The following is a 22829-nucleotide window of genomic DNA, read 5'->3' as shown; positions in this document are numbered from 1 at the left end:
CCAGTCAGGAATATTAAAGAATTGCTTTATTGATTGCCAGCCAGAGGTCTGTTCCCCACTGGGAAAACTGATTCTGTAAATGCCTTGCAAACAGCCTTTGCACAATCCAGAATGTAAGGAAATGCGCACACATCCATTTTCAGGCTCCCGTTGGGCCTTGGCATTGGTACTTATTAAGTCTTTGTCTGCAAGGTGTGCGCTGCATTTCCCCGGCAGGGCCATCACACAGCCTCCTCCTTGTGTGCTTGGCTGGGCTGCTGCAAAACTCATCCTGGGCCAGTCTTGTGTGAGAGAAAAGTGTAAGTCACCTGAAGAGGGAGAGCCCCTATCACAGCTGAACACAGCACCCATTACCATCACYCTGCTCTGGCTGCAGGGAAGGGAAGAAGGAATCTACAAATAGATTGGACCCAGTTGAGCTTGAGCAAGCAGTTCAGGGGAGAGAGGTGCTAAAGCTTTTGTCTTTATTGCTCACTTTCCAAACTTACTTTAATAGGTAAGAAATTAAACCAGTTTTCCCCAGGTGGAACCTGTTTTTTTTTTTTTTTCTAACAGTGACTGGTGACTGATGTCCTTGTCTTTGTCTCCATGCATTCAACTCTTCCACCTTGTTGGGTCCCCTCATCTTCTCAGGAAGGGGGAGTGGGCACTTGGTGGCCAGGTGAGGTCAGTGCAGGAGAGCCCCATGGGCTCCTGATCTGATATGTGGTCCCAGAGCTGCTGCCCTGTCCCTGCTCTCACAGAGATTTTTGTGTGCTGCTCCTGAAATTCTGGTGTGTGGCTGTGGGCAGCAGTGTGAGGAAAAACACTGGGAACACAACAGTGGCAGTACCAGGCAGCTAATAATAACCAAACAGATAAAGTATCTCTGCAYGGGTCTGCATGGCTCACTGCCAAATGGTGAGGCCACAAGCAGCTGAGGAAGGCTGCCAGTGAGGTGACATCCTCAAAGGCTATGCTAAAGGCTTCATCACAGCCCTGTGCCCATAGAAATGAGCAAGGGACCAATTTTCAGAGACTGGATGGGCTGTAACCTAATTTTTTTCTTCACCAATACTACCTGATGTGTGAGATCATGGTTTGGCTTTAATAAATGTTGTGTCTTTACCTCCAGAAGATGTGCTCCAGGTGTCCTTGGGCTAATGCCACTGCTAGCACTCCAGAATGAATCAGTTGCTAATTTTGGAGTAAATGCRAAGAAACAGCCTGGGTTTCAGGAGGTGGAGATCCAGGGCACTGAGAGCAGGCACGCTTACCTGCATCCTGCGAGCACAGTGTGGGTGGTGAGTGAGCTCTGCAGGGTTCATTTGAAATGACCTGTCCTGCTTAGAAAGAGCAACTGCCCTCCTGACATCCGTGAAACCTGTCACCTAAACTGCATGTTGTCAGAATTCCCATTCAAACCTCCATCTGAGGAAAGATTAATTTATTAAGAGGATCCAGCTTTACCCATAAGATATAAGAACAGTGTTTTTTTCTTACCATAACCTGTAATCTAAGTATTTCTTTTACCACTGTTGGTATCCTCACCTATTGTAGCTCAATATTTCAGACATCAGTCATTCACCCTGTCTTTGGTGTGTAGCTTTATCCCCTTTATACATTTACACATACTCATTTTAATCACATTTTGTCGTATGTTGAATTTCTGTCACAACGATATCAAGGCTCAGAATTATAAAAGTGTACACAATTTCTTTTTTTTGGTTTGTTTCCAGTCTGCCTATCCTTTGTATAGTGAAAATTTTGTGCCTTGGATTCCCGATCATGGCGAGGGCAGGCCAGGATGCAGCAAATGTAGTGGGTTGGCACAAACAGCTCGGTCACCGTTTTGCAGAATAAACAGCAGGTGTGGGATTGGGGACTGCCAAAGTCTGGCAAGGTGAGAAGAAAGCCTCAGTGCAACATGGGCAATCTTGGAATCTCTAAAGGTCAGTCTCAGCATCCAAAACACTCTTCGTTCTCATAGGTTTGGGGTCAGAGGGGATATTTTTAGCTGTTTTTAGTAGGGTTTTTTTTTTGCTTGTCAGTTTTTGCCCTTGCAGATGAGATTTCAGTAGAAGCTCAGAACTTTTCAGTCTGCTTTGCTATCTCTGCCTTTCACTGTCACCAGTGGCTGGTTTCTGAGGATGAGTCTGGAAGCCAAGTTTGAACACTAAGGTGATCAGAAAATGTTTCAAAGTAAGCTAACACTGTGTTCTTAAACACTATGGAAATGTTATTGCAAATTAGCTCCTGGCCAAGTAGTAAGCATGTGTGCTTAATTTGAGGTATTGATTTCATGATTAAGCAGTATCCACAGTATTGATAGATGTCCMTGAATCAGGGCCTTAAAGTATGCAGTGGCTCTTCTAATTAGCTACTTCTGTCATTTCATCCTGACCTCTTAATTTTGTATGATTGGACTTTTACTAGTTTATGAAAGAATATAAAAGCATTCAATAAGAAAGCAGGAAACAGAGAATCAATTCAGTCCAGTCTCCTGAGGGGTTTGATCCTGGGATATGCTGAGCATTGACAGCTGTTAGAGAGGTCAACTCAGGGGCCATTGTACTACTTCAGGTAAATTGTTATTAAACAAACCATAAACTCTTCTGGTTATCCACATTTTCACATGCCAATAAAAATCTTACAGCAAAAATGTAGCAGCATTGTCATTTAAAGGGGTCTTGAGAGACTGGAGCATTTAGTATTCAGCAATGAAAGCAGAGGACAGACACACTTTAGGAACTAGCCATCTCTCTTGCAATATTATTTAAAAGATGACAGCACTAAGACAGAAATTCTGAAGAAATGCACTGCTGAGTACATTTGCACAAGGAAGTATTTAGTTTTAACAGGCATAGCTCTTGCTAAATTTCAGAGAAGCTGTAGTTCTGTCATTGATCAGAAAATTGTCTGTTTCAGAACTCCATTCCATAAAAAAAAACAAAAAAAAAAAACTCATTATGTCTTGTTTACATTCATAAAGTTACAGTAAGTAATCAGAAAACAGTGATCACAAATTTGCTTATTAATCATCCTGCAATTCCACCCCATAAAAAGATACTAATACAATTAAAGATTACTTTCGGGTATTGATACAGCCTTGCTACCTTCAAATAAATAAGGTTTGTGAGATTAGAAAGTGTAGTGACTTTCATGCAAGTGTAGGGAGGCAAGTAGCTCAAGGTCACTTGCGGATCAGAATGGCTTAGGAGGATAGTTTAGTCCTGAGCTGCTGACCAGGACAATGAGATTTATATATCCTTGTTTGTAGATACTATGATATTTGTTTAACATGTCTGTCTGGATAATATTTRCACTGAACAAGCAGGGGAGAAGGATGAAAGATCCAAATGTCAGCTATTTTATGTTTGTGTGTACGACAAAAGGGAGAGTTTACAAATGTCAGCAACTTCTTTTTGTGTATCACTCCTTCAAAACATCTCGCAACAAAAAAATTGGATGTGACAAGAAATTTATCCACATTGTGATCTAATTATTGCTGGAATTATAGGGGAAATGTAAGATGTCTAAAATATTTAAGYGTGAGAAATGTCCACTAAGATAACTTTGCAGTAAACTTACAAGATTTGTAAACACTTGTGCCAAGTTTGAGATGCCTACATAGTCATAAGATTGTGATTTTCTCTTTCTGGCATATACATGGAGTCCACCAAAAGAAAATCTCTACTACTTACAATCCAGACCAGGGCCTGGGCACAGAATCTTCTTACTGCCAGTGGACAGCCACAGGGKTTTTTTTCCAGGTAGATTGCAGAGGGAAGGTGGGTGGGGAACCCAAACTCGTAGGAGGGCTGGCAGAGCTGGGGCTGCTGCACTGAGCCGCCTCCTTCTGCCAGCCTGCAGGGAGTGGAAGTGGGGCCTCTTTCACACAGTGAAGTCTCAGCTTTGGGGAAGTGTCTATACAGAAACTCGTAACAGCTGAAAAAAAAGGGCTTTGTATTTTAAATCTCATTTAACTATCAGAGTTTATCTCAGTAAACCACATCTGTGACAGATTACCATTTCAGACAGTGTTGTTTGGGGCATCTGCGCTGTGATCAAAAGCCTGTAAATACTTGTTTACATGCCCTACTATTAACACAGTCTGTTGTTCTGTGTTTTCATATTAAGCTTTAACAAGACAAAAGGAAGTGCTCACCAAGGAGACTCTACAGACGGTTTGCCAAAAAATTAGGTGGGCTGAGCCAGCCTGAACTGAACTGTCACAAACTCAACTATTGGCACAGAGAAGTTGTCCTTTATTCACTACAGTCGAGTAACTCACTCAGATACAAACAAGGAAATGAAGGAATTTAGCTCAGCTCCTTTTTGGGTGCTTACCTATCATCTGTAACCAAGGAATATGAAACGAAACTACAGAAATATCAATTCAAAGTATCTGTATTAGATATTCATTTCTTTCTGCAATATGTGACATGCAGTGCAGGCTCATTGAACACACTTCTCTCTGGCAAGTCAATGCCTTGAGGACTTTGGGACGGTACAGGTTGCTGTCCCTTCTAGTAAAAGCACCCTTGGATCATTCCTGTCCACTAAAAATTCAACAAGGAAGGAGGGAAGGCAGAAAGAAGGGCAGAAACACTCAATATCCCCTTTTTCCCAGCCCCTCACTTCCTCAACGTGACCCTGGCCCTGGCCTGGCCTCCCCCACTTCAGCCCYGAGACTGACCCTGAGGGCACCTCCCTCTCCTCCCCCTGTGCTCTTCACAGGTGGTGGCCTGGTCTACACCACCCCTTCCACAGCCTGAGGTCAAAAGTCAACCTGGTGTGGCCCCAGCTGGGAGGCTTCTGGGCATTTTCTTGGGTTACCCAACAACTMCTTCTTGCTCCATCAGGATCTGCTGTCTGCCATGCCAGGTGTGTAGTGCTGGGCTGGCATCCAGTGGCTCCTGCTGGGCTGGAAATGCCCCATGAATCACCAGTTCAGTGGTTCAATTCCTTTCCTGTCTAGTCACACTAGCAGTAAAAATCATCACCACAAGCTGTTTTGTTGACCTTTTCTTTTTTTCTCTTCATATTTTTTATGTAGATTTCAAACTTGTAGCAAATATTTTAAAGCAGTGATGAATGAATTGCKTATTACTAAATGATTTGGTAATTTTCCACGTTGTCTTTGATCACTTAATTCGGTTGAGCATATCACATTTTGGTGAAAAGTTAATGGACCTCATTTGCATCTGCATTAAAACTTGGACGTAGTACAAGTCTCCAAAAGAAGGGATGATGAATCTTTCTGTGTTTTTGGCAAGATAACGTAATTAGCACCAAGGAAAAATCAGAAGTGGGCTCATTGCTTTGCGTCTGTCTGAGATGCTGATGKTTGTGAGAAATTCTTGCAAACAGTAATTATGGTTTTAATGATTGACTACAGCCAATTTTCACAAGTGGAAAGGGCTACCAGAGCTGCAGGCAAAAGGAAATATGGGGTTTGGGGTGTCCTTTAATTTCACCCTCATACTGCTGGTATTAATGGCAGTCTTCTTTCATCAAGAGGTCATTGGGTCAGCCACGTGGTTAAGTTCCTAGCAGCTTAATTTGTGTGCAGGGGACTGCATGTTTGTACAACCCATCTGAGAATACCATCAGAGCCCACAGGCTTTCAGACAAATTTTGCTCTTACTTAACTTGGTGTGGACTAAGAGTAGATTCTTGTCATTAGTGCAATTAATTCAAATATATATCATTATAATCTTCAGCAGCATTCACCTATTCAGAAGCATGCTCTCTCTCTATTTTGTGCACTTCCCTTGACATTAACAGGAGGGGATAATAGACATGGCAATGTAAAGAGAGGTTAATACTCTTCCCTGTGACCTTCCCACAGACACCATATTTTCTCAAGCTGACCTCTCATTATGTTGAAAACTGCAAAGAAAAAAACCCCACGGTTTCTGTTGCTTTTTTTGTTCACTTCAGAGACTGCAGACATCTGCMCTAAGTACATTCTGTTAATAATTATTTTGAATGTATTCTAAAAATCCACATCATTCCCAAATGGGGGAAAACACAAAAGAAACCCCAGTTGGTGAGGGAGGACAATGTGCAACATTATAAGCAGTGCTGGAGCTGCTTGCCATGATTGCCACTCGGAGATAAAAATCATTCCTCACACTTTGAGACAAAAGTAAATGGCAGTTTGCAATGTTAAGAACCCCTGTGGACATAAGATGAAATGAGACGAGGCTTCCAGACCTGTGAGAAAAATCAATCTGATGGAAAATTGACAAACTTGTTTAACGTGTCGGCACAAGATCCGAGAGTTGACCCRTAGAGACCTCCACTTAGGCACACCATGAAGTTACTGTCAGTTCTCTTAATCTGTTCAATTACACAACAGGATCTCAAAGGGGACTTTTYACCAAACATCTCTTTAAATTAACTTTTCTCCTTCGTGTTTTAAACTTGCAGTCCTTCCCCACCTCTTTGCAGCAACATGGGTAAATTATTAAAAGACCACTTGCTTGCTGTTGTAAATAGTACAGAAAGATCAGTTTAAAATTTCAATTTGAAATAGAGAAGATTTGTGAGGTTAAAAAAGAGGAAAATGCTCATCTCGTYACATGTCACCAAATTAATCTCCACAATAATTTCTCTGAGGCAATGGTCTATTGTTTTTCTGGTCTAGGGGATGAAGAAATGGTAGCAAAAAGTAGCACACCATAATTTTTATTCTATTAGGAACATGAAACTGTGCCACGGGCCACAAAGTGAAACAGAGAAGGATTCAAAATGGAAGATATACTACTGTACTGAATTGACCCTAAATGTCTTTTCCTTGGGGAAGTGGAGTGGGAACAGGTTAGGGAGKGAAGATGCTAAATAATGCAAGGGATGAAAAAAATTTAACTTTGAAGATAGGTAGAGCAGAATTTTAGAGAGAGAGATTGAACTGCAGATGGCCAAAGGAGAGAATTTGTGCTCTTACRTCTTCATTATTTTATTAAATGCAGCACTGAAACAAAAGATTAAATTTCCCACAAATCTGTTATATTTGAAGTCTGAAGTGAAGGACTGTGAGCAGAAAGAGCAGTAGGAATGTGGCCTATGAATTAAACTCAAGTGCTAAGGCTCATTGAGATTGATGGGTGTTACAGCCTAAGTGCCCAGAAATATTATTTAATAGTTTCATTCTTACTCTTTTCACCACCCAGAATTTTATACAAACTGCACTTTCACAGGCTTCAAAAACTTCACCTTCCTCAGAATCTGCAGAAATTGGTGTAGCTCAGGTTAGACTCAATAGTAGACACCCTCTGTTTTGTGGATTTTTTTATGTTCTCTGGTACTCTGTACATCCTCAACTCAGACTATCCACACACAGAGGAACAAATTGTGACCGAGGGATTATGGAGGTCACTCTTAGGGCTGTAACTGAGGTGGTTCTACTCTTTTATGGAAGCTTTTGGTGGATCTTTAGGCTTCAAGACTCAGGCTACAAAGCAGATTCAGTATTACTGAGTATTAGCCCTACTACTCGTGCTGGAACAAATGTTAATGCTGAGTATTTAGTACTTAACACTAAGTATCTTGTAAACGAAGGGTGAAGAACAAGGTGTAACTAATATGATAAATCTCATTAACACATCTGCAAGAACACAGATCACTATAACAACAATGAAGCAGCCTCCATACTATGTTTTAGCTAACTGATACAAAAACCCAATTGCAGTATCAGTGGCTTGAGAAGTGAGTTTAGCTGAACCTTGAAGACTGTTAAAAAATACTTCAAGGGTGACTCTAGGCAAGTCAATACATTAGAAGACAGTCCTTGAAATGTAGAAAGTTAGGCAGGTTGTTTTGCATACATCCTAAAAGGAAGCAAAATCTATGTATCACTTGTTTCTCATTTATTTCACTTGTGCTTTCTGTCATGGGAAAAGACTCTACCCTTTATTAGACAGCATCAAACAAGGGGAGGGAAGGACAGACAGATGCATGTGCAGGAAGCAAGTCCTTATTTTTGCTTTTATTGATGCAAGCTTGACTCACAAGAGAGAAACTCATGTGGCCTTTATCAAAACAGTATACGGTCATCTTCTGTTAAATTTCCAATATGCCCCAAGGACAGGCATCTAAATTATGCAGAGGCTTTTGAAATTCTTAATACTTCTTCTTGTATGTTACACCCTGATGATGCAAAGAATTACCATTTCCAGTCACTATGTGTATCAAGGCTGGGGGGTTTTGTTTGTTTCTTTCTTTGTTCTTTATTCCAATTCCTCTATTTCTCTTATTCACAAATTCACACTATGGCAATACAATTTTATCCTCTGCTAGACATACTGGGCAATTTCCCAGACTAGAAACAAATACATGTGCTGATCTTACAAAAAAATTTTCTTCCTTTAGTGTTGCCATTGCCACTTCCCAACTGTATTTTGTCATGTTGACAAAGATCCTACACAGATCCTATCCAAGGCATCTTTGTTTCTGCTAAGTACCAGATTTTATCCTTATGCCATGATACCTCAGACTGTAGAACATTTAAGAAAGTTAGATAGCTTTGGTGTTTCTTGTTTTGTCCTTTTTTTTTTTCCCTTTTGATGGGGGTTGTTTGAAAAATAGATTCAGACATGATATTTCTCTCCAGTTCTAGATTATCAACAAAACTTAATTTAAAAAATGATAGGTACAGACACAAACCTACAAAGGTCAGAAAAATAAGTTTCTGAGGGCTGGTAATAATTTCAGTATTTAACAGCTGTTTGGATTTGCTCAACTTTACCTCTGCTAAGGAGATTTCCACCCATGGAAAATACCCAAAATACTCATTTTTCAGAGGCAATTTTTTCAGAGACAGATTTCTTGAGCTTAATTTACTGCACATCTTTGCTGGAATAGTTCTCAAGCCTTTGCAGATGCAAAGTCACAGGAAGCTGYCTGGATATATATATATGATTTTACATGCCTTGCAGAGAGCTCAGAGATGCAATTGCAAAATCTAGCTTTCACAGACAGCTGGGAATTTGTGACAGTCCCTGAAGGACTTTGCATCCATAAACCAATGACTGGATTACACTGATCCATAAATGCATTTTTCTTCTATCTCTGGCTAATGCAATACAAATAGTCTTCCTGCTGTTAACTGTTTCTGAAGCCACACACAAGAGAACATAAAGGATATGGCATATATTCAAACCTAAAGGTCAACACGTCATGTGCTCTTTATGCTAGCAAAAAGACTTCAACGTCAGTAGTGTTGCAGAAAGAAATAAATGCAGAAATGTTCCTTAATTTCAGTTCTGTGTTGAGAAAATTTTGCTAAAAGGTAGCGATTCCTTCAGTCCATAGAGGGAATTGGTGACAAAGTCTGGTCTGGAGCAGGAAAGCTCAACTCATGAACAAGCTATGGGGATAAAGTTGAAGGTTTGCTCATTGGCATTTCCTGCTCTGTAGGAATCCAGGAGCCCTCGTGGTGATGTTGCCTCGTCACACCAGCCTGGCTCAGAACCTTTGGTGCCTTGTTCCACCCCACAGCTCCCCTTGCCTGATTGGAAAGCTGACAGAAGGGACCCGTGTGCTGAGGAGCAGGGCTGTGAACTGGCACTCCACAACAAGCAGCAACTTCTCACTGACTGCCACGCCCTGCAAACAGGAGAGGAGCCACAGGGCTCTGGCTGTGATAGTAAATYGAGCTTGCTGGGGACACGTCTCCAGTGCTGAGGCTGATGGACACAAGACAGCTCATGCCTGTGTCTTTAAACTTTCCTGCCCTCAGGAAAGTTAAATTTCCAATATGCCCCAAGGACAGGCATCTAAATTATGCAGAAGCTTTTGAAATTTTTCCAGGGAAACTGAGATGGGCATCATCAGCACTGAACTGGTTTGGGGGAATGCCAGAAGTCACAGGCCAGGAGCTTTCCAGGGATGGCCAGAATGACCTGGCAGCCCAGCAAAGCTCTTGCCACTGGAAGTGGAGCCACAGAAACGAATGCCGTATCCTGGAAAATACAGGCCCTAGGCAAGGCAACTTCTGAGGAACAAACCCTTCCATTGTTACTGCTGAGAAGATCATGAGGGCATTTGGACATTGGACTTCCTTCCAAACCTCTGCAGTATCATAAAAAAGTAATTTTGTTTAGCTACAATCTTTTTGGTTGCTATTAAAGATTTCCAGGTGTATTTGCTTCCTAATCAGGAAGCAAATCATTGCTTTGTTTCTTTTCAGGAAATTTCTCTTCAGGAAAATGATTTTTTTTTCTATTTTCTAGCTTTCTAGCTTTTTCTATTTTCTAGCTTTCTCATTGACCTCAATATTTGAACATCTTTGAAAGACTCAAGCAAGGTGATTAACATTCACTACATTTGTTTCTCATTTGTCTCCAAGGAAAGAAGGATATGAAGCATTTTGCTTTGTGTATAAATATCACTTTTCTGCCTATTTTAGAGAAAAAAATATCCATCCCTTACAGCAGAATTTATATTGCTTCAGAGACCATGACTCACATAATGCGGTCCAGAGAGGTGAGCAGAGACTAAAACAACTGCACAAAGGCAACCTTTTAGTCCTTCAAAAGTAAGAATTGAGATGTCGATCTTGATTCAAGGAGAAGACAAAGCAAAGCACCTGGGACAAGTTAACTGTGCACCCTGGGAGTTAGTGTTGCTAGGAATATTCTTGCAGCTTTCTCTAAGGGTTGGTATTTTGAAAACACCAAAGGCTGTAGCAGTTTGCAATAGAGTACATTATGAAAGCACAAAATTATGAAATTTTCAGTCCAGAAGCCTTTATAACTTCACAGCAGCTGGAAATGCCCAATCCTCATTGTAAAATTTTTCATTTTAGGACTTCTAAGGTTTATTTATATACAAACACTTTTCATCAGCTATATACAGAAAGACCTGCCTGAACATTAAGAGGAAACAGTTCTGCTTGCTGTTTTTGTTGATTTTCGCCCCCATATGTATCTGAAACACAATCTATTAGTAAAACTTTTTAAAGCTGAAACACAATCTATTAGTAAAACTTTTTAAAGCTGTAACACCTGGATTTACCTTATATAATCCCAAACCTAAACACAAATGAAAGAATTTTGCTCGAGATTCTTTCCAACAGATGTGAAGATGTAGCTGGTATTGTTTATTTCCATGCTGTGAAAGTGTCTCCAGTCAGGCAACCACATCAGCAGCGGTGGGATTTAGCCAATTCATTCATGTTGATCTGAGCCTAATGGACATGAAGATCCAGAGGAACAGCTGAGCTTTTTGACAGTTCCTCTGCCGCTCAGGTAATCTACAATGATTGCTTGTGTGGAAACACATGCAAGAAGCCAAGCATAGGGAAGATTTTTTGTAAAACAAGACTTGGAAATATGACCCCATAAAATTATGAGTCACAAAATCTGACCGTGTACCCACCCTGTTTAGATTGGCAAAGCACAGCTATAATCACAAAGAATTATTTGGTGCCAATCTATGGTGGATTCCACATGCTCAAGCTTGGAGCATCTCCCCAGGTGTCTGTGGCTTGAAAAAAACAGTTTCACAACTCTGCTCCTAAGTGTACCAGAACTTTAGATAAAAATCTCAGTCCCCTATACTGCCTATATAGCATGTCACTCAGGGGGAAATCTGCAAGAAAAACAATTACAGGAGGCAAGTTAACGTTGCTTTAAATAATTTTATTGTAATGGACTCTTTAAATGACTCTGCTTTAAAGTGACTCTCTTTTAATGTGGGGTTTCATAAATAAGCAGCATAAACCCTCACCTGCTTTAAAATATAAATCTGAATGTTTACAAGATCAGATCTCATCATATTCTTGCTCTTACCATCATTGTTGTGCAATGTATAATTTTGTTAGGAATCATTTCTTTACCAAGAGGGTGGTCAAACTCTGGAACAGGCTTCCTGGACCGATGACCCCAAACCTGCAGTGTTTAAGAGGCATTTGGATGTTGCCTTAAGTTGCTAAGCTTTGTCAGATGGCTGGACTAAATGACTGCTACACGTCCCTTCCAACAGAAATAGTGTATCCTTCCCAATCCTATCCTATTTATTAGATGCAACAGTCCTTTTCCTTCCCTTGTTCAAGATCACATCACCTGAAGAAAGCTTGCTTTGTGCTGTTTTCATACAACCATGGTATATGTGATCTGCTGCCTTCCTTGATTTTGCTCCTCAGTTTATGAATCTTCAGCAAGGCCATGTTTATCTCGAGAATCTGGGTGGACATCACCAAACTCAYGTGAAATCCAGCTGAGAGCCTGTAAAAATTAACTGCTAATTATTCTTAGCAGGGCCGTTTTCTCATTTAACAGGGATTACAGCTTGTTTTCATAGAATCAAACAATATTTTGGGTTGGAAGGAACCTTGAAGATAATTTTGTTCCAACTCCTCTGACACTGTCAGGGACAACTTTCACTAGACCAGGTTGCTCAGAACTCCATCCAACCCAGCCTTCAACATTTCCATGGATGGGGCATCCACAGCTGCCCTGGCCAATCTGTTTCAGTGCCTCACAACTCAAACAGTAAAGAATTTCCTCTTCATATCTAATCTAAACCTACTCTCYTTCAGTCCAAAACTCTTTCTCTTGACCTGTCACCACATTATCTAGTAAAAAGTTCTCCATCTTTTTTGTGGGCTCCTTTCAAGCACTGGAAGGCCAAAACTACCTCATCCTGAAGTCTTCTCTTTTCCAGGCTGAACAATCCCAATTTTCTCAGCCTTTCCTCACAGTAGAGGTGCTCCATCCCTCTCATTGTCCTGGTGGCCTCCTCTAGACCCTCTCCAAGAGCTCCATATCCATCCTTTGCTAGGGAGAGTGAGACTGAACTTTTAAAGTTTAATGACTCAATCAGCTGCTGGCAAAAGCAGCAGATGATTTGCTGGGGAAAGATTTGCACGCCCAGCCAGGGAAACAGGAGAAATTTTGGGTGTGTGGTGGCAAAGCATCTGATCTGTTTAAAGACAGCCCAGGGGTAGAGGGGATGAGCTAGGGGAGGATGACCACCAGTGGTGTATGGCCACAACAAACACACCTTTGGCAGCAAGCTGGGTTTTGAGCCAGATGAGGGAGAAGGCCGRTAAGAAGCAGATCCTGCGAGAGACAAACTTTTTATCATGCCATTGTCCTCCCATGCACAACTGGCTCAGGTGTAAAAGTACTACCTGAGGGAGGTATCAGGACATTCTCACATAAACCTGGAGATATTCATCCCATCTGATGGGGTGTAACTAGCTCAACTACATAGTCTTGATATTTTTAAGAGAAATACACTTTGTCCCTGTTCAAAGACTACTAGAATATGCCTAGTGCTACAGAGAGCACCTGCTGGGAAGAGAGGTAGCCAGCTTGGATTTGGCATTTCACTAAACTTCCCACTAACCGGGAAGCTTGAGCAGTGAATTTGAACCTGCAGGAGAAACATCACAGCAGCCATTCCCCCTGGTGAGACAAACTGCATGAGAACACTCCCCTCCCACTGCCTGTAGGTGGTGAGGGATGGGTAGAGTGACCATCAGGTGACCTATCTGAGTTTTAGCCTTAATTACCTGAAATATAAAGAGTGAATCACTGAAAATTAATATTGTCGTTTTTTCACAACCACCTACCACTTAATTAAGAAAGCCCTTAAGAGTTTGTCTTAGCCCTTCCTGCAAGTTGAATAAGCCCATCCTAGAAATTTTGCTAGTAAGACAAGTGCTGAGCCACCCTACCTAAACAGCAGGTTCCCAGAAAGAATTTGAAGGAAAAAAGGACTTTTTTTTTTTTTTTTTTTTCTAGTAAAGTAAGCTTTTTGAAACCTAGGAAATCCAGAAGCTGCCTGTGAGTTTCTGAATTCACTGTAAGTTTTGCATAGGACAAAATGGATAACTTTTATTTTTACAAGAGGCAGTATCTTTTCTTTTTCCTGGAATGGTATCTCCCCTACATGATATGTCGAAGATGAAGGAGCAAGCAACATTATTTATTTCTCTAAATCTATTTTGGAAACTGATTTATTGTAAGGAAATTAGGAGCTATCTGTGTCAACACCACAATTACAAAAACATATTTCCATCTAGAGTTCTTATGCCACATAAAACAAAAATTAATTAATGACGGAGAGATCTATAAAGATTAGTATGATCATAAAATTGACAGATGAATAGTCAGTAAATGGCAAAACAACTGGAAGTGACTAAAATGGCAGAAGTGAAAAGAGACAACCAACCAGACTCATAATATTTAAAAAGCTGGTAGAGTTATAACATATTTTAGGTTGAAAGAGATCTCTGGATGTCATCTAGTTAAACCYTGTCAGCCACAGCAGGGACAGTTTGTTAATGCTAATGTCTTAGTGAGTTCTACCTATTCAACAATAGAGATTTCAGATTTTCTGTTAGCATAGTCTAAGTACAGTTAGCAGCACAGATAAACAGGAAACATCACATCTTTCTTATTTTATTAAAATTTATTGCAAGATCAAAGGTCTCACAAAAAATAGAAACTTACAAATTGTGTGAATAGTTTTAATGTACTCATAAAGAGCCATTAAAAGAAAATTGACGAAGATTCTGTACTATATCTGCAATATAATTCACTGGCTTTATTCTTAAAATATTGTTGCCATTTTGGAGTAAATAGAAAGCATAGCATTACACATGTTCACAAGTATTTACTACTTATTTAAAACAAAATCTTTATGATATATTTCTTTTCCAGAGAAATTAGTTCATCCCCATTTTGAAAAGTCTAATAAGAAAACATTCAACATCCTCACTGTAAGTAATGTGAGCTGATGTTTCTGTTGTAAAAAATTATGCTATGGAAATCAACAAACAGCTTTACAGAGTTATACAGCCATACTAAACAAGCTTCTATGTTATGCTGCATTAGGCCTTCTGGATTAGCAAAACATTTTGACAATAATGGCAACTTTTCAGCTGAAGCTTAAGCATTTCATAGTTTGGATTAAAATGCTGTAACCTTTGAAAAACAAATATCCAGTGTTACACACCTGACAATATTCTTAACCAAATGGTAATACTCTAAAGGTTAAAGCAACTCCAAATTGAAGCTGCAATGTCTACATTTTCACAATTCCCTGCTCAAATTTAACTCCTTAGAATGCAATGTGTGAGYGAGAGTGAGAGAGAGGCTGCATGGTACTTGGCTGCTGTTTGGGGTTAAACCGTAACAGTCCCACAAAGAAAATCAAACATTTTATGTATTTGGACATTTTCTTGCTCTCACTGTATTAAGAAGCATCTGATCCTACAGAATGATACCCCGTGGTGGGACTCATGTATAGATGGCCTTCTCAAGGTAAGTACTCTTGTCATTTCAAAATCCATTCTAAAACAACAACCACACAGGAAATGAGAGAAATCCTGTTATTGATGATTTACAGCCATCCATCTGAATTTTCCAATTCATCAACAAAATAGCATAGTCAGAGGAGACAAGTTCACTTAAAATGGACAGTAATTTTTTTCAGCCAAATACAATAAACACTGTTAACTTATTTCTGATATTTGGTGYATTCAACTATTCTTTGTCTTCATGAATCTAGCTAATTATTATTGTTAGGTTAAGCACTGCTACTCGTTATTAAAATGTTGAGGTGGGAAGATTTTAATGTGGCTACAACTTCTTATAATAAAAGAAAAAATTAAAGATAGTGATAAAAAAAGGTAATTCACTGTAGATATTCTTATTACTTTTATTCTAAGACCTCTGGGGTAGCTTTAGTAAATAAAAAGCATCAAGTTTAGTTCCCAGTTTCAACACAGGCCCCTGTTGATCAACTGCACTGGTGCTAGCACTGAGTTACCATTTACAGATCAAAGGAAACATACATGACCAAGGCAAAGTAAACAAGAGGAAAACAAGCTTAACATCTATAACTCAAACTATCCAGAGAACTAGTAGGAATCCACTTCAAGAAATTTGCCAAAGGCTTTTATAACTTTTATGCAAATAAAACCACAAAGCATTTCTAAAGTTTTGCTTCAATATTTGTACTTAGTTGTACAGTATGTTAAAGTCAGTGTACAGCTTTTTGCCATTTTACTGTAACCTCTGTAAACTCACAACTATATTGCATCATAGGAAAGGTTTTCATAAACCCTTCTGCAATCCCCATTAGATCTACTGAATGCAGCAGAATGAAACGTGTTGGTACAGGAGGTTAAGAGCCAGAAGACATGTTGGGTGTCCAGCCCATTTGATAAGCCCGCTCCAGTGTTCTCTTGCAATCCTGTAGCACAGTACTGAAGGTTATGTGAGGGTATTGCTGCACCAGCTGCTCCACTGTGGCCTCATTCACCTGCAAGCAAAGAACAGAACCTGTGATGGGCAAAAAATGAGTTAAAAGGGTAAGAGTAGGCAAGCAAAATGAATGGACAAACTTTGGATTCCTGAGCAGGCTTGCAGGATTGGGCTCCTCACTATTACTACAGTTTTGGATGCATTTATCACAAAATAAAYGTGCAGAACATAATGTTCTGTTAGAGAAGGAAAAAAAAAAAAGCACATGCTTTGGTTTAATTGTAAATGGAGAAGTTTTACCATCCTGGTTAAACAACATGATATAACAAAACAACAGACTTCTACCTTGAAACAGAAGTTATTTATTCAAAGTTGCTCAATCAGACATACGTTTAAAAATGTGAGTTTGTTCGGCTTTGGAAAATGAAAATTGATTAAATCAATTAATTTATGGCACAGTTCTGGATACATTTACAAATACTAAGTTTGTACATTTAAAAACACAATTTACTTTGCTGAAATGAGCTTGCGCTGTATGGTTGCGATCAACAAGTCTTTAATGAAAAGTAACAGATAACATGACTAAAAATGGGGAAAAATTTAAAATTATTCTGTGTTACAGATAGATTAGGTACTCTTGTTTGTCCCTTTTTCCAAAAGTTAAAAGTCCTGYATATCTTCATATACACCACTGGCAGAAGATTTTATTTTATCCTTATATTGTGAGGATAATTCTGAAGAAAGAGTTTTGTGGGCAGGAATGGCGGGATCAATAATTCAAACCTACAAGATGGCTGGGTCTGGGATGTGCCTCTTAAATCTGAGACATTCAAGTTAGCACCTTTATTCTTCCTAACACAAGACAATCAGACAAGCCCAGCTAAACCCAACACCTTTACAATTGCAGTGCTGTGAGGGGATTAATTTGTCAATTATTTTAAAGACGATTGCAGTTCATATCACAGAGGTAAACAGCTTTCTTCATCCTTTAGACAAATAAAAGATTAACCCAAGAATTATGACTTCTAGCTGGCTCTTTGAAATCTTCACTGAACAGTTGGGCATTTTAAAATGCATTGATACTGCAGTTACCGAACCACCCACATCAGTGGCACGTACAACTGATGGCATTATTTGCCTTTTTCCCCCCCGTGTTCCACATTCAAGGCCAAAAGTAAGGAGCCAGACTGAAATGTTTACTACCATTACAAAAATCCATCTTGCGAATAATATTTTAAAGCACAGTAGCCACAGTATCTAATAATATTTTTGTCCTTAAAAGATAACAAGAGCTTCCCTCTGAACAGTGATTGCACCCAATGACAAGGATAAATGAAAGGTTTAATATCCAGTTCTTCTACTTTGATAATAGAAACACTCAATCTTCATTGGAAGTTTCATCTAGCTGAGACTGACTTGTATAGAAAACTGGTTCAACTTCACAGTACAAACTGTACTTCTCTGGCAAATTGCTATGTTACAGTAGTATCTTCCAGTGCTGAAAAACGAGAAGTGACTTTTAATAAATCAAAATGAAATCAGAGATAGCACACGTATCCCATAATATTTGATATTTACAGCTGAATACATACTTGCAAACTGCAAGCAACAATTCATTGCAATATTGCTTGGAAGGGAACAGTCTCTCAAAGTAGCAGTAATTTCCTACTTTATGCCTATTCAAAAACAGTCAGAAGTCTCTTTTCATTAGAGTTAAGCTGCAGAGACTCATGGCAGAATCCATCACACTACCAGAAACTTCTCTTAATAGTTTAACTCAGCCACAACAAAGATGCTTACAACAGACATCTGCTCATTTTGCTCTGACTGGGAATCTTGAAGAAGACGCATTATTTATCTCCTGGATAGCTGAAAATATTACAAGCACATCAAAGTTATTAACATTTGGCACTCTTGGGCATTACTTGTTAGAATAGCATGGATATGATGGCTTTAGAGCCAGTGTCATAGGCTGTTACAAGAAACATGAAGGTGCATTCATTACGAAGATGATGCCGGAAATGATCTCCAAGTCATGGTGCACTGGACTCAGGACACGGACARAAGGTACAGCCTAGTGTGGTATGAGCTGATGTATTTGCTACCAGCCAACTTCAGCATGGCCCATGRCAGACACATGATTTTATCTTTTAGTCTTAACCCATGAAAAAATCTATGGTAAACCACTTAGCACTAACTGTTTGTCCTAAGCTTTTTCTCATAAAATTATTACTAGATAAAATATTTAATAAAATTGTTGCCAATTATTACTAGTTTACTAAACAGCAGTGCCAAATACAGCCACAAAATAAACTGAGTATAGAGAAGGCAGATAAAAGCATCGCAGAAGTGCTGCTGAGAAAACCAGCTATTTTCTGACCAAAGCCTGAAGAGTAAAAGCTTTTCTCCAGTTTTTACTGGAGTATTAAATGAATATTTTAAATTATTAGTTTGATCCTAGATAATAACTTGTGTTATAACTTTAACATTAAAAAGCAAAGTAATGACAAATCCTATGTATGTATTTGGAATCATAAAATTTTCAGAAAAAAATTTGAGTTTGAAAAACTGAGTTTACTCTCATGATAAAGGAAAAAAATAACTTATCATAATAATGCCTTCATAATAAATGATCAAATATATGTCACTTTAAGTTAAACAGAAGCATTTTTAATCCGAAAAGAGTAAACAGAAAAGAGTTAAAAATGATGCCAAATTAAATTCAATGTAAATTACACAAGAGAAGAGGGAGAAAATGGATCTTATTTGGCAGTGGGACAACCAGCCTGGATCCAGAGATGAGAAAGAAATGACTCTCTATCCGAAAATTTTGACGCCATTTCTTTACCATGAGAAAAGTCAGATCATATGTTAAAACAGCGAAAAACATTTAGTATTTTGAACACTCTTTAGTATTGGATTACAACTGCACTATCTGAAAGGTAAAAACACAGAGAAATAAACATTTTATTCTTTATTAATGAATGTGAAAAGTAATATCCAAGTCAACTCCCTTGTCATCATTTCCCTGGTGGTAGGATTAAGACGAAAAGAAGTCTTACACCCAGCCATTAGAACACAAGCTTTTGTCTCTTTGTTAAGATCAGCCTGGCTGGTGATAAAACGAAAGGACTGAATGTCATTCCCAAAATAAGTTCATTACACAAACAGAGCAATTTTCCCTTCTGAGCTTAAACATTCTTGTTCAATGAATGAAAACAAAAAATCTCCACATCTTAATATGCTTTAAAATGCGATATTTTTCTTTCACAGGACTTTCATTAATCTTCATCTTTTGAGTTGTCAAAAGAAAGACTACTGTCTGCAGATAAACTAGTTAGATTGTCTAATACATAATCATTCATTTGAATTTGAATAGCTCTTCAATTATATTTTAATGCATAATGAAAGAATGCAGCCCTTATCATTAAGAATGAAAGTAATAGGTTTGTGCAAATCCTGGTCATCAAACAAAAAAAGAAAATAACAACAAAGACTGGTTTGAAACTTCTTTTTTCTTGTCGAAATAAAAATTTATCCCAGGCCAAAGAATAGATTAAAAAAACAAAACAAAGGAGAAAATGGGTTACAGAAGCTGGGAAGACCAAGTGGTATTATCTCCTTTTAACTCAATTCGAGCAGTTACACAGAAGTCACAATTTTGAATACTTTTTGTYTAAAAACACCTGAACATATATTGTCTATTTCCCAGAAGATATACTTGCATTTGTGACAAATGTTGTTGGGGAAGGACCTCCTTAGTTTCTTCTTCATCTATGACATCTAATGGTTGTGAAGAGAGTATTTAAATATCAGTGCTAAAGAGTATTTCTCATGTAATGATTAGGAATTCATCCTGGAAAGAAGAACAAGAATGTTCTTCAAGGCCATGTGAAATGGAGCACTGGCAAAAGGGTTTTGTGAGTGCCTCTTTGGAGAACTTTCATCTCACTCTGCTTCGTACACACAAAATGTGGCTGAAATACTGAGAAAAATGGTAATTCAGTATTCAACACGTTTACTTTACTTTAGGCAAAATGATCTGTCCATAACAGAAAGCCTGAAAAACCCCATTAATCTGTAAATATTTTTCACAGGATAAAGTAACCAATACTCATGATTTTTTCAGACTCAAGAGTAAACCGAAAGTTACTCACAGAAAAAATATTCAATCATATTTTGATCTGGCATGCTATATTTACCCATCTAGTCTGATTGCCAGTATTTACTAATGTAGCAGACCACTCATCTGACACAGAACATCTTCAGAAATTTCTGTTATGCCACCTTCCACAAGTTTTAATGAAAAATTCAAATTACAAGCAAAAACAGTTAGCTATATTTTTTAAAAATTAACCTTTGTTTTCAGTATGTTCCTCCAACAGATTTTGTTAAAAGAGTCAAGTTTTCCYAATCCTGTTGAGGTAAATTAGAGATTACATATGAAACCATCTGCCAAACTAGGTATTTCTTTTTAATGAGACTGATAGTTTCATTCACAATTCAGGAACAGAGACTGAGGTAGAGGGGTGTTTCCTAAACAGGACTTTCCTAGTTTCTTAGCTTATCTTTAGCTGATAGCACATTCTGGTATCTTCTCTGGGACTGGATATTCCTTCGCTAAATTGCCAGAAATTGTAAAATTGTCTACTGATTTCCAAAACTCCTCCTATAGGTGCATCAAGGTTAGTCTTAGAATACAGTTCAGACTCTGAAGCCATTAAAATGTGCCAAGAATGTCTGTGTTGTATCATCTAGGGCAATACCAAAAAGGGAGAGTAGAGTTATCACCTGAATTTCATATAGCTCTACACAGTAAATGAGCATTCAGTATTTAAATCTAAAGGGTCTGAATGGTCTTATTCAATAACAAAATCTAAAGATCTTCACATCCTAATGACTTCAAGGTAATGACCAACCCATTATTGGTTGGTCATTATTGGTATCAATTATTCAACTTGATAATTGAAAATCTCCATTCCAAGTTAATAACTGAAACCAATAAGCAGTTATATAAATAAAAAAGCTAAAGCCTTCCAACCCTATGCTTGCAAAACTGGATTAGTGCAAAGGTGCAGTACTAGAACTTCTTACAAAAACCTGCTTGTGCCCATAAGAGCACCATTCACGGATGACAACTATGAAATATTTCTTGCATAGCATCTAACCTAGCCCATGGAAGGGGCATTGGTTAGCTGATTTCTGAGGACAACGCAGGTTCGTATCTACCGTTATATAACTTGATAGGCCAGTCATTAATAAAAAATAACAGACTGATTTATAATACCCTGAGTCAGCAATATCTGTACAGAAAGGCATTAATAATACATATAACTGCTAGCTTAATCTTAGAAGTCTAGTACTTGTTAAGAATTTTAGGAAATGTTAGCTGGTAAGAAAGTAACATTTAGACCAAAATATTTGGAGGGCTGCCATAGAGATAGGTTAGAAAAACGGCACAAGTATTATCATTACATTTCTATACCTAAAGAATCAAAAAATCAACTTGACACAAAAGAAATGCAAAAAGATTTGTCCCAAAAGGGCTTTCTTATAATACTGTTGACATTTTTGCTTATGGAATGGTATTGCAGCATTAGGGGTACTGATAYTTGTGTGCGCTTCTGTCTCAGTACACATAGAGCAGTACTGCAAATTTGCATGCAATGGTCAAAGAAATTACTTCATAGTCATTGTGTATCCATAATGGAGGATTTGGAAAACATTTTATGTTCCAATTTCTCTAATATTTTACAATAAAATACAAAATATACACACTTGGAGTTACAAGGAAAACATTTTCATAAGCTGCAGTTTGCTTCCCCAAGTGAGTGTCTTATAAAAAGTGTACTTTGTTTGATTTTTTTCTGCTAATAGTTGAATGAATTACATTCTCAGGTGGCCCAATTATAACTGTTGCCTGTAGCCATAACAAAATTAAAGATTTCTGGAAACGTTTTGTGTGAAGTGCACTTGATCAACTAAGGCAGACATATTCCATAGAGTTTCAGTGACTGCCCTTATGCCCAGGGGCAGAACCTTTGTTTAGGACTTTAATAAAATAACAGCACTACCAATATTAGCACAATATCCTATAGTCCAAATAAAGTCCCTTACGACTTCAGCAAAGAATGTATTTTGACTTAGTGGATGCTGTTATTGAGGAAAAAAAAAAAAAAAAAGAAAAACAATCATGCATGCCCACATATACGAACAATGTATTTATCTGTAGACTCATAAATAACAAAATTGGCAAGTATAGTCTGATGTGTTATTATTATCATGACATTTGACAACTTAATTGTGTTAAACCTTAGCAATTAATTTCCCATTTATATTTGTAACAGGGAAGGAGCAGGTAAATAGAAATATCTGCAATCCTTTCTGCCGTGTGAATTGAAATAAATGAAATACACAAATCTTCTAATATTCCATGGTAGCACTTCTGGAAGGATTTCAGAACATATAACAAGGCAAGCTCATGGAATATATCGACTTTATAGTTCTTGTTTAAATCTCACCTGAAAGGGATGAAATTCATTGTTGTGGTTGTTTTCTCATGTGAACATTACCGCCTCAAACTGCCAGTCTACTGCAAGYCAGCAGCACCCATTTCAGGTC

The 22829-nt window shown here is 38.4% G+C and overlaps 1 protein-coding gene across 4 annotated transcripts in view; it reads right to left on the bottom strand.

Annotated features, from left to right (window-relative positions):
* Nucleotides 1-15173: 15173 nt before the first annotated feature.
* FBXL17 (F-box and leucine rich repeat protein 17) overlaps nt 15174-22829 on the bottom strand; it is a 270127-nt gene continuing 262471 nt past the window's right edge. For 2 of the 4 annotated variants that reach the window (XM_057367533.1, XM_057367531.1), the window contains one exon: nt 16225-16286. Coding sequence is in view for 2 of the 4 variants with exons in the window: in XM_057367531.1 (XP_057223514.1) it covers nt 16263-16286 (24 nt within the window). In the remaining 2 variants the exon portion in view is untranslated. Of the gene's footprint in view, nt 16287-22829 lie in introns of all 4 variants that reach the window. The other 2 variants (XM_057367530.1, XM_057367532.1) reach the window with 2 other exon arrangements.

The sequence above is a fragment of the Malurus melanocephalus genome, unplaced genomic scaffold, assembly GCF_030028575.1.
Source record: "Malurus melanocephalus ecotype Western Australia unplaced genomic scaffold, MMel_1.1 scaffold_80, whole genome shotgun sequence".
NCBI classification, from domain to species: Eukaryota; Metazoa; Chordata; class Aves; order Passeriformes; family Maluridae; genus Malurus; species Malurus melanocephalus.
This window is presented reverse-complemented; position numbering and strand designations above follow the sequence as displayed.